This window comes from Thalassophryne amazonica, chromosome 15 (assembly GCF_902500255.1).
Source record: "Thalassophryne amazonica chromosome 15, fThaAma1.1, whole genome shotgun sequence".
NCBI classification, from domain to species: Eukaryota; Metazoa; Chordata; class Actinopteri; order Batrachoidiformes; family Batrachoididae; genus Thalassophryne; species Thalassophryne amazonica.
In genome coordinates this window covers 61,399,780-61,411,889 of record NC_047117.1, presented here as the reverse complement: position 1 = coordinate 61,411,889, position 12,110 = coordinate 61,399,780, and the positions used below count along the sequence as shown (strand labels likewise).

At 39.9% G+C, this 12,110-nt stretch overlaps 1 protein-coding gene across 2 annotated transcripts in view; it reads right to left on the bottom strand.

Annotated features, from left to right (window-relative positions):
• LOC117525675 (serine/threonine-protein kinase N1-like) overlaps positions 1-12,110 on the bottom strand; it is a 125,661-nt gene that overhangs the window by 25,153 nt on the left and 88,398 nt on the right. For both annotated transcript variants that reach the window (XM_034187599.1, XM_034187598.1), the window contains exons 6-10: positions 11,334-11,479; positions 8,901-9,114; positions 6,291-6,485; positions 2,414-2,523; positions 2,144-2,287 (exon numbers count right to left, since the gene is read on the bottom strand). In XM_034187599.1, the coding sequence (XP_034043490.1) occupies positions 2,144-2,287; positions 2,414-2,523; positions 6,291-6,485; positions 8,901-9,114; positions 11,334-11,479 (809 nt within the window). The remainder of the gene's footprint in view (positions 1-2,143; positions 2,288-2,413; positions 2,524-6,290; positions 6,486-8,900; positions 9,115-11,333; positions 11,480-12,110) is intronic.

Sequence of the window (12,110 nt, the reverse complement as noted above, 5' to 3'; positions counted from 1 at the left end):
TATTATTGTTTTTTATGCAAATATTTGCTCATTTTGAAATGGATGCCTGCAAAAACATTTCAAAAAAGTTGGGACAGTGGTATGTTTACCACTGTGTAATATCACATTTCCTTCTAACAGCACTCAATAGCATTTGGGAACTGAGGACACTAATTGTTGAAGCTTTGTAGGTGGAATTCTTTCCCATTCTTGCTTGATGTACGATTTCAGCTGCTCAACAGTCCGGGGTCTCTGTTGCCGCATTTTGCGCTTCATAATGTGCCACACATTTTCAATGGGTGACAGCTCTGGACTGCAGGCAGGCCAGTCTAGTACCCGTACTCTTTTACTATGAAGCCACACTGTTGTAACACGTGCAGAATGTGACTTGGCATTGTCTTGCTGAAATAAGCAGGGACATCCCTGAAAAAAGACGTTGCTTGAATGGCAGCATGTGTTGCTCCAAAACCTGGATCTACCTTTCAGCATTGATGGTGCCATCACAGATGTGCAAGATGTCCATGCCATGGGCACTAACACACCCCCATACCATCACAGATGCTGACTTTTGAACTTTGCACTGGTAACAATCTTGGTGGTCTTTTTCCTCTTTTGTCCAGAGGACACCACGTCTATGATTTCCAAAAACAATTTGAAATGTGGACTCATCAGATCACAGCACACTTTTCCACTTTGCGTCTGTCCATTTCAAATGAGCTCGGGCCCAGAGAAGGCGGTGGATGTTTCCGGATGTTGTTGATGTATGGCTTTCGCTTTGCATGGTAGTTTCAACTTGCACTTGTAGATGTAGTGATGAACTGTGTTAACTGACAATGGTTTTCTGAAGTGTTCCTGAGCCCACGTGGTAAGATCCTTTACACAATAATGTCAGTTTTTAATGCAGTTCTGCCTAAGGGATCAAAGGTCACTGGCATTCAATGTTGGTTTTAGGCCTTGCCGCTTACGTGTAGAAAGTTTTCCAGATTCTCTGAATCTTCTGATTATATTATGGACTGTAGATGATGGAATCCCTAAATTCCTTGCAATTGAACGTTAAACACTGTTCTTAAACTGTTGGACTATTTTTTCACGCAGTTGTTCACAAAGTGCTTATCCTCGCCCCATCTTTGCTTGGGAACGGCTGAGCCTTTTGGGGATGCTCCTTTTATAACCAATCATGACACTCACCTGTTTCCAATTAGGTGTTCTTTGAGCATTCATCAACTTTTCCAGTCTTTTGTTGCCCCGTCCCAACTTTTTTGAAATGTGTTGCAGGTATCCATTTCAAAATGAGCAAATATTTGCACAAAAACAATAAGGTTGGTCTGGTGGAACCTCTTCCATTCTTATCTATAAGTAGATCAGTGAACATATCATAGACCATTTTATAAGTGTTGATTTTTAGAAACTGTGCAAAGCATTTTGTGTCTCTCTCTCTCTCTCTCTCTCACACACTCACACACACACACACACACACACACACACACACACACACACACACACACACACACACACACACACACACACACACACGTGTGTGTGTCAGTGAAATCTACAATAATAATTAGAAATTTCACCCCATCCAGTTATGAAAAGGGAAACAGAGATCAAAATGTTTTGTGTAACAGGATGTCAACATAATTTCTGACGTAAAGTTTGACATTTTACAGGGTGACCCAAAAAATCCCCAGAACCCATAAGAATTGTAATAAATCCTACAAAGGTCCAGCAAAGTAATTGAAATTTGGTGAACTTAAACTTGAGTCTGTGTATGATCATTCCCCAAAGTTTCAGTTATCTTGGTCACGTTACATGAAAGTCATGTTCTTCCAAAATTATGCTCCAAATGGGATGATTTGTTGGTGAAATACTTCCCCAACATGTCTTTGGTCAACCAAGGAAAAGATATTTTGCCTGGAGGCCTACTTCGCCAACAAATCATACCACTGATTCCATCTGCTCAAAGTGATGTTAATCAGTGAAATCACCTGGTAGAGCAGGTGGTTGAAAATAAACCGTGCACCCTCTCGGCCCTTTCTGGAATGAGCTGAATACCCCTGATCTAGAAGGTGGCCCAGCACATAGTAAATGTAATTCTGATAAATGGTCGACATACTGTGAACACCCTAATATGTATGTTATTTTTACATGAGTGTATGCATACCTCAGCCAGCAGCAGGCCCTGTGGCTCCAACTCCAGCTGAACTCTGTGTTTCTGGTTGTCCAAGAATTCCTCCAACTTCAGATACTTCAGAGCACACAGTGAACGGAAGTCCTTCCAGTAAACTGCGATTTCCATTTCCCGCGACTAAAGCGTGCACATGGACAAGTAAATGTGAACAATAAATATTTAATGTTAAAAAATGTGAGGCAAGGGAAACTGTCTCGTTGCAAAGTGTTTAGTATTTGTGTAAGTATATTTCTGAACACTTACTCTTTCTAGCTCTACAGTGAAAGTCTGGTCCCAGGCTTGTTCTCCTACAATCCTCCAGGCGGTCTGACCCACCACGGTGTTGTCCAGCTTTAGCACTGCACTCACCTCAGCTACACACACACAGCAAATGTCATATACTCCATTGGTGATTTTCCTTTGCTGAGTACATGCACAACATGACAATAAAACATGACTGGAAAAAGCTACAATCCTTGACAAATGGAGAGCTGGTATACATTTACGCAAAAATAAATAGAGTTTAAACATTGATTGAATCCCCTTCATTTCTTCCAGAAAGCACTGACACAAGAGTACAACACAAACATGGTTGTAAGCTGCAGACTTAGTATAATGAAGCAAAGGTTTGCTGATATATCGATGGCATGGTGTGCAAGTACGAGACCGCCAAACATCAAAATTAAAGTGACTACTAACCACAGGAAGGAAAACACACCATTTATCTGATGACATGTTAACTTTACTGACAGTGAAGGCATTCAAAATCTGTGATGAAAACATAAATGTGTATGCTTAAATATATTATGTATATTACAATGAAATGAACCATTTGAAAGAGACCAATCTTAACTTTGAGTACGAGGAAGCATTTCGGACATTGGGTCACACCACATCAAGTATACCAAATTAAAGGAAGTTGGATGTGGTAGTAAAAAAGACAGATTCCAGACCTTTCGGTTCCCATCACCAAAACGTATAAATATGACCATTTTAAATTTAGGTCATGTCAACATCTTGCAAGTTCTCTTTATAGTCTGTTGTTAGGTGTGCATGAGCATCACATAAACCTTTGTGCAGCTTCCATATTTGCACTTAAAACTAAAGTAAGTGGATAAGTATTGACACCCAGCATTTTCAATGGTCACAGCAAACCTAATTAACTTAATGTTAATTATTAATTAACATCTTAAGAAGGATGCAATTTTCAACAGGTATACAAGGTACCAGAACTGCTGCAACACGCAATCTGGTCTCTATACAACCAAAGTAGGAACTGTGTGCGCATCGTGAGAATTACTTCAGACCTGTTCCCGGTGGGTGTTGGACTCCACCAGCACTGCTCTTCGTCATTAATCCTGTTTGTGATGTTTACGAATGGCATTTCCAGGTGCATTCAGACTCCTGTTCAGTTTGGTAAGCTCCTAATTGCATCTCGGCTTTTTGTGGATGATGCGGTTCTATTTGAATCATCAGACAGTGACCTCCAATTTGCATGGAGCAGGTCTGACGCCAAGTGTGAAGTACTGTTAATTTGGTTACCTGTTTTTTAATTTAGTATTTGTCTTTTGTCAAATGTTCTTTTCAGTTTTAGTCATATTTAGTAATTTACCATTTTTCTTTAGTCATGTTTTAGTCAACTAAAGGTCTGTTAATTTTAGTCTAGTTTTAGTTAAGAGAGGACACAATGGATTTTAGTCTTGTTTCAGTCGAGACATTTTAGTTTTTTGGCTAAAAAAAGATTAGTTCTGATAATCATTTCAGTCAATATAGTGTTTCACACATCGGAAACACTGAATGTTATCATTACCTGACAAAATACACTTGTTGAATGATAGAAGGTTTGTGGTGTTTTCCCCCGATATTTCAATTCCGCATGGCTTCCCATCAGATATAATTAGACATTTGGGTTTCTTGTAAATCCACAGCACTGTGAAGGTGCAGGTCTTTTGAAACAAAACATTTGTTGAATGCAGTTATTCTACTGGCACAATCAGAATTGGCTGGAAATTTGTTAAAGCAAAGCAGAGTAAAATAAAAAAATAAAATAAATAATTCACATCTTGTAATGTTTTTATTTTAAGAGCCACAACTTGAGCCAATTAAATTTGAAATATGATGCACACTATATATTTCATTATTTTGTTATATTTCATGTTGTATTTGTCATAAAAATGTTAAAATAAATTGATATTTGATGGATATAGCATTTGCTGCTGTGTTCAAAAATCTAGTCTTTTGTCAAATGCTCTTTTTAGTTTTAGTCATATTTAATCATTCACATACCATTTTTATATAGTCTTGTTTAAGTCGACTAAAAGTCTGTTAATTTTAGTTTGGTTTTAGTCACAGAAGAACTCAATGGATAATAATGGAAAGTTAAAAACAAATTGATATTTGATGGATATAGCATTTGCTGCTGTGTTCAAAAATCTACACAGTAGCTTTAATCTGAATCTCAGAGAGCTGATCAGACACTAACACTGTGAGACAGAGTGTACTTGTAAATGTAAATGAACATTAATGCCACTACCATCTTAAACGCGCAGTTATTAAACAAACGTTTTGTCTTTTAGGTCCTTTAATGTGAGCCTCAAAGAGCTGATCAGATACTTTAACACTGTGAGACAGTGTAAATGTAAACTAACACACAGTAACTTTAATGTGAGCCTCAGAGAGCTGATCAGATACTTTAACACTGTGAGACAGTGTAAATGTAAACTAACGCACAGTAACTTTAATGTGAGCCTCAGAGAGCTGATCAGACATTTTAACACTGAGACAGAGTGCAAATGTAAACTCTTTTTTCATTAAATGTTTGTCATTGGCATCAAAATGGATTTACTCCGCAGCACATTTATTATTAATTCATTTTTTAACTCATCGTGTGACATGTAATGTAATTAGTGCCGTTATCTTCTTAAATGCGCAGTTATTAAATGTTTTGGCTTTTAGGTTCCTAGTTTGTATGAAAAATGTAAGTTAACTTTCTGGAGGCTGGTGTCCACTCTAGTGGCCTTTACAGATGATCTACTGCCCCCCTCCTGTAGACAGGAGGAGGAGGAGCTGACACAGCAGCAAGGAGACATACAAAACGGAGACAGCGTTATTTTAAAAGAGATTTCTGAACATTCTCAAAAGCGCCCGCGGTACTTTTATATATTGTGTGCAGCCTTGATGTTTTTTCGTTACAGTAAGAGCTTGTATATGAAAATGGAGAGAAATTTTATTTCAGTTTTTTTTTTCATGCAAAACATTTTAGTCTGGTCTTTTTCATCAACAATAATGCACGTTAATTTCATAGTGTTGTCCTTGTCTAGGTTTTATATTTGGGGAAAGTGCAAGAAGCCCGACTATCCAGGAAGGACTCCGAGTAGATCTGCTACTCCTTCGCATCGAAAAGAGCCAGCTGAGATGGTTTGGGAATCTGGTAAGGATGCCCCTAGGGCATCTCCCTTGGGAGGTCTTCCAGCCATGTCCAATTGAGAGGAAGCCCTGGGGAAGACCCAGGACAAGATGGAGGGGTTATATCTCACAGCTGGATTGGGAATGCCTCAGGATTTTCCAGGAATAGTTAGAGAACGTGACCAAGGATAGGGAAGTCTGGACTGAGCGGCTTGGTCTACTACCAGTGCAACCCGGACAAGCAGTAGAAAATGAATGAATGAATGAATTAATTCATGTAGTTGAACTCGCATGTAGTTTGCCTCTTGAACAGGTTGTGTGGTTTTTGCTGTGCCTATTAAAACAAGCTAGCAACTACAGGGAGAAACATGATGCCAAATATATGTGCAAATGTGTTAATGTACAACTGAATGGGAAATTAAGACCAGAATTAAAGAATGGATAGAATGTGTGGCTGGGGATGTTACCAGAACTTTTTTCTGTACAGCAAATTAGTGATGGAAAACTCTAAACACTGCTTCGGACAGTTTTGAAAGCTCTGAAAAACCCGCGTTTCAAAAATCACATTTCATTTGCCCCCTTTGTTATTGAAATATGAACAAACAAGAATTGTTTTTGGATTTCACATTTAAAAGGTCTGTACATGCACTAGCACATACTTTGCTTGTGTAGTTAAATATTAGAATCAAACATTTCTGAGATGAAATTAGCTCAGCACATAAACATGTACACTTACATGAGAGCTCATCCATCTTGCTGGGTGTTTTCCCACTGACTGAGCCGCTGCGTCCATATAGCCCCTTGCTGCCCCTCATGAATGACCTGGTGTCACCAGGGCTGTAACAGGGCAACATCATAGCTGTTCCTTTACTGCGCCCTGGGACCACCTCCAACAATCCCACACAGCCCAACAACTGCACCTGTAAGGTACCTGATGACACAATTCACATGTAACCAACTAGTTTTCAAAAAAAAAAAAAAGAACAGATAAATAATATACCAACCATGAAGGGTCAACAGTGTTCAGGTTTTCATTACAACCAAACATTTTACCACCTGACTCCACTGATTAACCACATTTAACAGAGGAGAAACTCATCAGTGGATGAGATTGGTTGGAATGAAAACCTGTATAGTGTTGGCTCCTCATAGATAAGGCCACTGTGGAAAAACATATGCCACTTTTGACATAAAAAGAAGCTCTGCATTCTCATCTTCACCAGCATGCAGGTACAGCACATGTAATGATGCCACTTTGAACAAGTCCAATGCTTCAATGTTAGGACTATATCAGCATTAAATGTCAAAATAACCCTTTTTAACATGGTATTAATCCAAATGGCAGTCAGAAACATTGACCTGAAAATGAAAACTGTTCACCCTTTAATGGTGCAGTGGTTATACCTGTGACCAGTGCTTGTAATTAAAGACACCAGCCATTTTGAATGTTTGAACTCAATATATAGAATAAACATGCATGTCATTACACATAGCAAACATTTTCCAGACCATTTGCAGTCCTACAGTGTTAAACAGTATATTTCTTATTAATCAATATGATGGACCCATCATGGACCTAAATGTGAGTTAAGGGTTCTTTCTGGATAATCACGGTTCATAAGCTACAATGAAGAATCAAAGTCTTAGTGTTCATTATATTCCATCTTTTAAAGTGATTCCGAGTCAATAAACGTCTAGTTTTGGCATAAATGCCTGTGTAGCATGTGGATCCAATGGGTCAGTGTTAATGAGGCATCATTCTGTTTGTATTAACAAACTAATTCCCAACAGGCATTTGATTTTAACAATTTTAAAATCTATGAGTGTGACTGAGTCAATCTTGGCTTTGTAATATGTTCTGCAGAGATCATGATCAGCAACAGTAACGTGCATGTTGTATGAACATGCATTTATGCTCAAAATGGGAAATTTAAAGTATTAATCTCTGTAGATAATATGGCCTGTATAAATGGGTTAAAATAAATACACAGACTTCCTGATGCTACACTGTTTATGCGAAGTAGCAGCATGATATTTCCCCTTACAGCTGGTGATTGTGAATGTGCTAGCAATGACAGCAGGCAACACAGCTACTAAAGTGAAATATATGATCACCTACGGAGCGCTACTACAAAGCAGCATGTGCGTACAGTTCTAGCAATTTGCAGATGAATGGAAAATCATTGGAAATTTAAGCACACTGGCACAGACTGTCCTTGTAATGTGACACCAGGCCAATGTCCCTGCACAACAGTGGAGTTAAGAGTTTTGCTAAAAGTCACAACACTGTCACATCACGCTCAGTCAAAACTCAGGAACAGGCAACGGCCTGATTACAGTGTCACAGCATAATGCATTTGAAAATACCACTGTTGCAAAACTGTGAAGTCACAGCATGAGTGCTGTAAACAAACCTGATGTTATTCCACAAAGATAAGTCCCGCATAGCTAAAACTTGCACATTATGTCCAAAAAACACCACCACCACCAACAAAAACATCTTAGAGGAGGAAAGACAAGTGATATGCAAAGGCTGCTTTTGAAGAGCAACTGAAAAAGAAGAGAAAACATTGCACACTCCATGGCTTTTTACTGAATCACAAACTGAGTAGGAGCTGCAGTATTCATTCATTAAAACACACACACAAGCACGCACGCACGCACGCACGCACGCGTCACTAAGAAGGCAAACAATGCACCTAATTAGCAAGCAAATATCCCAGAGTTGGAATAAAAGCCACTGCACCTCCTGACAATGTTCCCTCTGCCACTCAGTCTGGGCAGAATTCAAAGCAAAAGGACAGAGTAATTTAAGCAATTTAAGATAATGTATTATGCTTTGACTCATGAAGACACCTGTCACCTACTAGAGGAAAGTTGCTTAAATTAAATTTTGTTAATTTGTGACAAAAATAATTAAATGGCATGCTGCTTTGTAATACTTTGCTTCCACTTCATTGCTTAGCTTCGTCGGTCCATGCATTCATCAGTGTTAAAAAAAAAAAGCAAACAAACAAATAATAAAAATGCTGATTTCATACAGCACTTGTACAGTGGGATTTTTGCCTAAAGTTAATATGTAAATGTTGCAGACATGAACGAGCGAAGCTCTTCATCATCTCACCATGTCATTTAGGTCCTTCAGACTTTTTTTTGGAGCAAATGCTTCAGGGGAGCATTAGCATGGCTAAAACCATTCAACTTCTGGGGGAACCATTGTTATCTCTGTCAGCTGACACAGGAAGACAGGTAATTGACTATATCCACAATTTAAAAAAAAATAATTTGGACAGCTCAGGGTGGACACCTGCTTGATCTGTATCTGTTTGTTTTTTTTAATACATACCAGTGAGAGGTGAGGGCTTATTGAGGGTGCTGTACTGGTTGGGAAGGTAGGGGGTGCTGTTGCGAGAACTGAAGGCAGAAGAGGAGGCCAAGGCCAGTTCCTCTTTGATGACACTGGCCTTGGGATGGTCCTCTGGCAACTCTACCAGACGCTGGTCAAGAGAGTCTCTCAGTAGATCCAACCGCTGGGAGGACTCACTCAGGCGAGACTGGGCCTGAACAGGAACAAAAAATACCATTATTTCTCAATTCAACACTGCACGCGTGTCACATGTCTCTCCCACAATGCACCCTGTTATATCATTTCAGGGACATTGTCACTTTAGAGAACAAGAGGCATGGTACAAAAAATGGCGTTAAAAAATAGCCTTTGATAGCTGGAAATATTTTTTTCATCATTTAAGAAGTAGAACTTCCACAGCAGTGAAGGAACTGTTGAGGTGCTGATACTGATCAATAAGCAGTTTGTAGTAATGTTGATATGTCAAACCTGGCTAGTGGACAGCCAATATGGCTTTGTAGTATTGCGCTTATTTCATCCATTAAGACTGGCTGCAGTATTTCAGTGATTCCTAATTTAAGAGTGGGAACAACAACAAACTGTGGATACTACATGACTGTCACTGTTTTAAAGACACGTGTCCATTGAAAGTCATTGCAGTTTGTCAAAATACACATGGGAAAAGCAAAATGCATTATTCATTCGCTTTTTTTACTGCTTATCCGGGTCCGGGTCATGGTGATAGCAGACTAAGCAGCTCCTCCCACACTTCCCTATCCTCCACCAAGTCCTGTAACTCTTCCCAGGGGATCCCAAGATGTTCCCAGAGCCTCCTCCCAGTTGGACGTGCCTGGAAGATGACCAGGGAGGATCCTCATCAGATGCCCGAACCACCTCAGCTGGCTGCTTTTGTTGCGTTGCGAAGAAGCAGCGGCTCTACCCATGTGCCCATTGTATACAAATAATGAATGTTTATGAATACAATGGCAAGAATATTACATGGAGGTGAAAGATAAAATGTTCCATTCAACAAGGTGCAATATTTTTTTTCCATTGTATGAATGAAAAACATTGATTATTAGATTTTTATATAATATCTAAATAGACAGACAGCTTACGGCGTACTGGATTTGTTTTTTGTGTTAGAAGAATGAGAACAGTCAATAAGCTCGTTCAAATTGTGCCATCAAAACAAACCCTGCATGTTTGTTTTTAAACTAAGCGCCATTGCAGTGTCAAAGTTTGCAAGAGTGTTAGTGTGAACGAGCGGCCCGTCAATGATTGATTGTTGCATGCATGCAAAATGCAATACATCGTGTTTTTCCATTAAGGTGCATTGCAGCAGTTCTGGTATCCTTTTCTCATGCAGCGCACCCTCCCCCTCCCCCACAGGACACCTCAAGGGACATGATCATATGCCTTTTCCAAGTCCACAAAACACATGTTGACTGGTTGGTCACACTCCCAAGACCTTCTAATATGCCCATGTGTCATGTATCATGTTTCGTTGTATTATTATGTCATGTTTAGTCCATCGTTTTGTGCTGATTTTGTGCCATTTGGGGTTTGTTTTTTGGATTATGTTATCTCTCTGGCTGGGTGTTTCCTACTCTGGTTTTCTTGTCCCCACTTCTCTTGTCTGTCCTTCTTGGAGCTTGGTGGTGGGTGTTACACTCTGTTTGGGCCACGCCCTGTTTCCAATTTGCAATGCATCACGGGGTGTATTTAAACACTACTGGTTGCACTGGTTACTCGCCTGATCGTTGTGCCCTGTGCCATTGTTTCTAGCTCTGTTCCTTGTATATTCTAAGTCCTGCTTCCACGTTGTGTTTGACCACCTGCCTGTTATACCAACCACACCATTGCCTGATGTTTTCGATCTGTTTGCTTCTCTTGGACTGCCTCTGTGTACCGGACCCCACTGATCCCTTCAGTAAACGCCTCAGTGAACCAGAGTTACTGTGTCGAGTCCTGCATTTGTCTCCAGCCATCTCTGTCCGACAGTTCTGATACTAGGAGGATAAAGAGCTGGTCCAACAATCCATGACCATGACGGAACCCACATTGTTCCTCCTGAATCTGAGGTTTAACTAACGGTCTAAGTCTCCTCTTTAGTACACTGGCATAGGCTTTCCTAGGGAAGCTGACAAGTATGACTCCTCTATAACACGAACACACTCTCTGGTCCCAGTTTTTAAAGATGGGGCTGCCACGCCAGTTTGCCAATCCAGAGGTAGTGAATTCCATGCAACATTGTAAAAGATTATTATTATTTTTTTACGCAGTTACAAAAGGGGAACCCAAACTTATGTTTATAAGATGTGACTAATGCAAAAACTGTCTTGCACCTTTCTTACAATTTTGTGCAGAGACGATGGGAATGTGAGGAAGTACGTGCTAGACTGTAAGTGGAAACTGTGAGATGACATTTACCTCAGATAAAGCTTTCTTGTCCTGGATCTTGTTGGCCCCTAAGAGCCTGAGAACATTTTTGGCTCCCTCAGCTACAGCATGCTCCACCCTGTAGTGATGTCTCAGTTCTTCAATACGCAGTTCCACCCCGCACAAGTCCTGATTACCTGCAATGGTGAGTTGGACAGATTACATTATTAAAGCTCCACGTAAAAACACAAACAAAACATATTTGCTACATAGTACAAATCTGGAACACAGACTTAAACATTCCTGGACACACTATTCAATTACATTTGGGGCTGAATTTGAAGGAGGGGCAATCTTTGATCTATGTGGAATCAATGGGTGTCCTGACTGCAACATTTCAGAAAAGGAAGAGGAACTGGAGTGCCTGGCCTTTGACACTGAGCTGCCTGCAAAGAGCTTATAGAATCATGAGGTCACAGGTGAAAGGTGTTTGGTAATGCTGCTAACTCTGTAGGACAGCAAAGGTCCAAGTCTTTGAGTTCCTGTTGACCAATGCCTGAATGGAGTGCTGTGATGAGGGATTTCTTTAAAAACGATATGGAATTAAATTATTTCCCTGAGGTTGTCTTCCAAAACAAGGATATCTTATCGTCTGGCTGTGATGATGAATCCGAATGAAACAACGCAACAGGTCAGATTAAGACTTTATATTTACTCAGTGTGTGAATGGTTTTAATATTTTAAACAGTCAGAACTGTATGAAAGCTCATGTGAGGACTGGAGCTTTAGTTTTAGCTGCTGGTTAGCGCTTGGTCTATTATTTTGGTT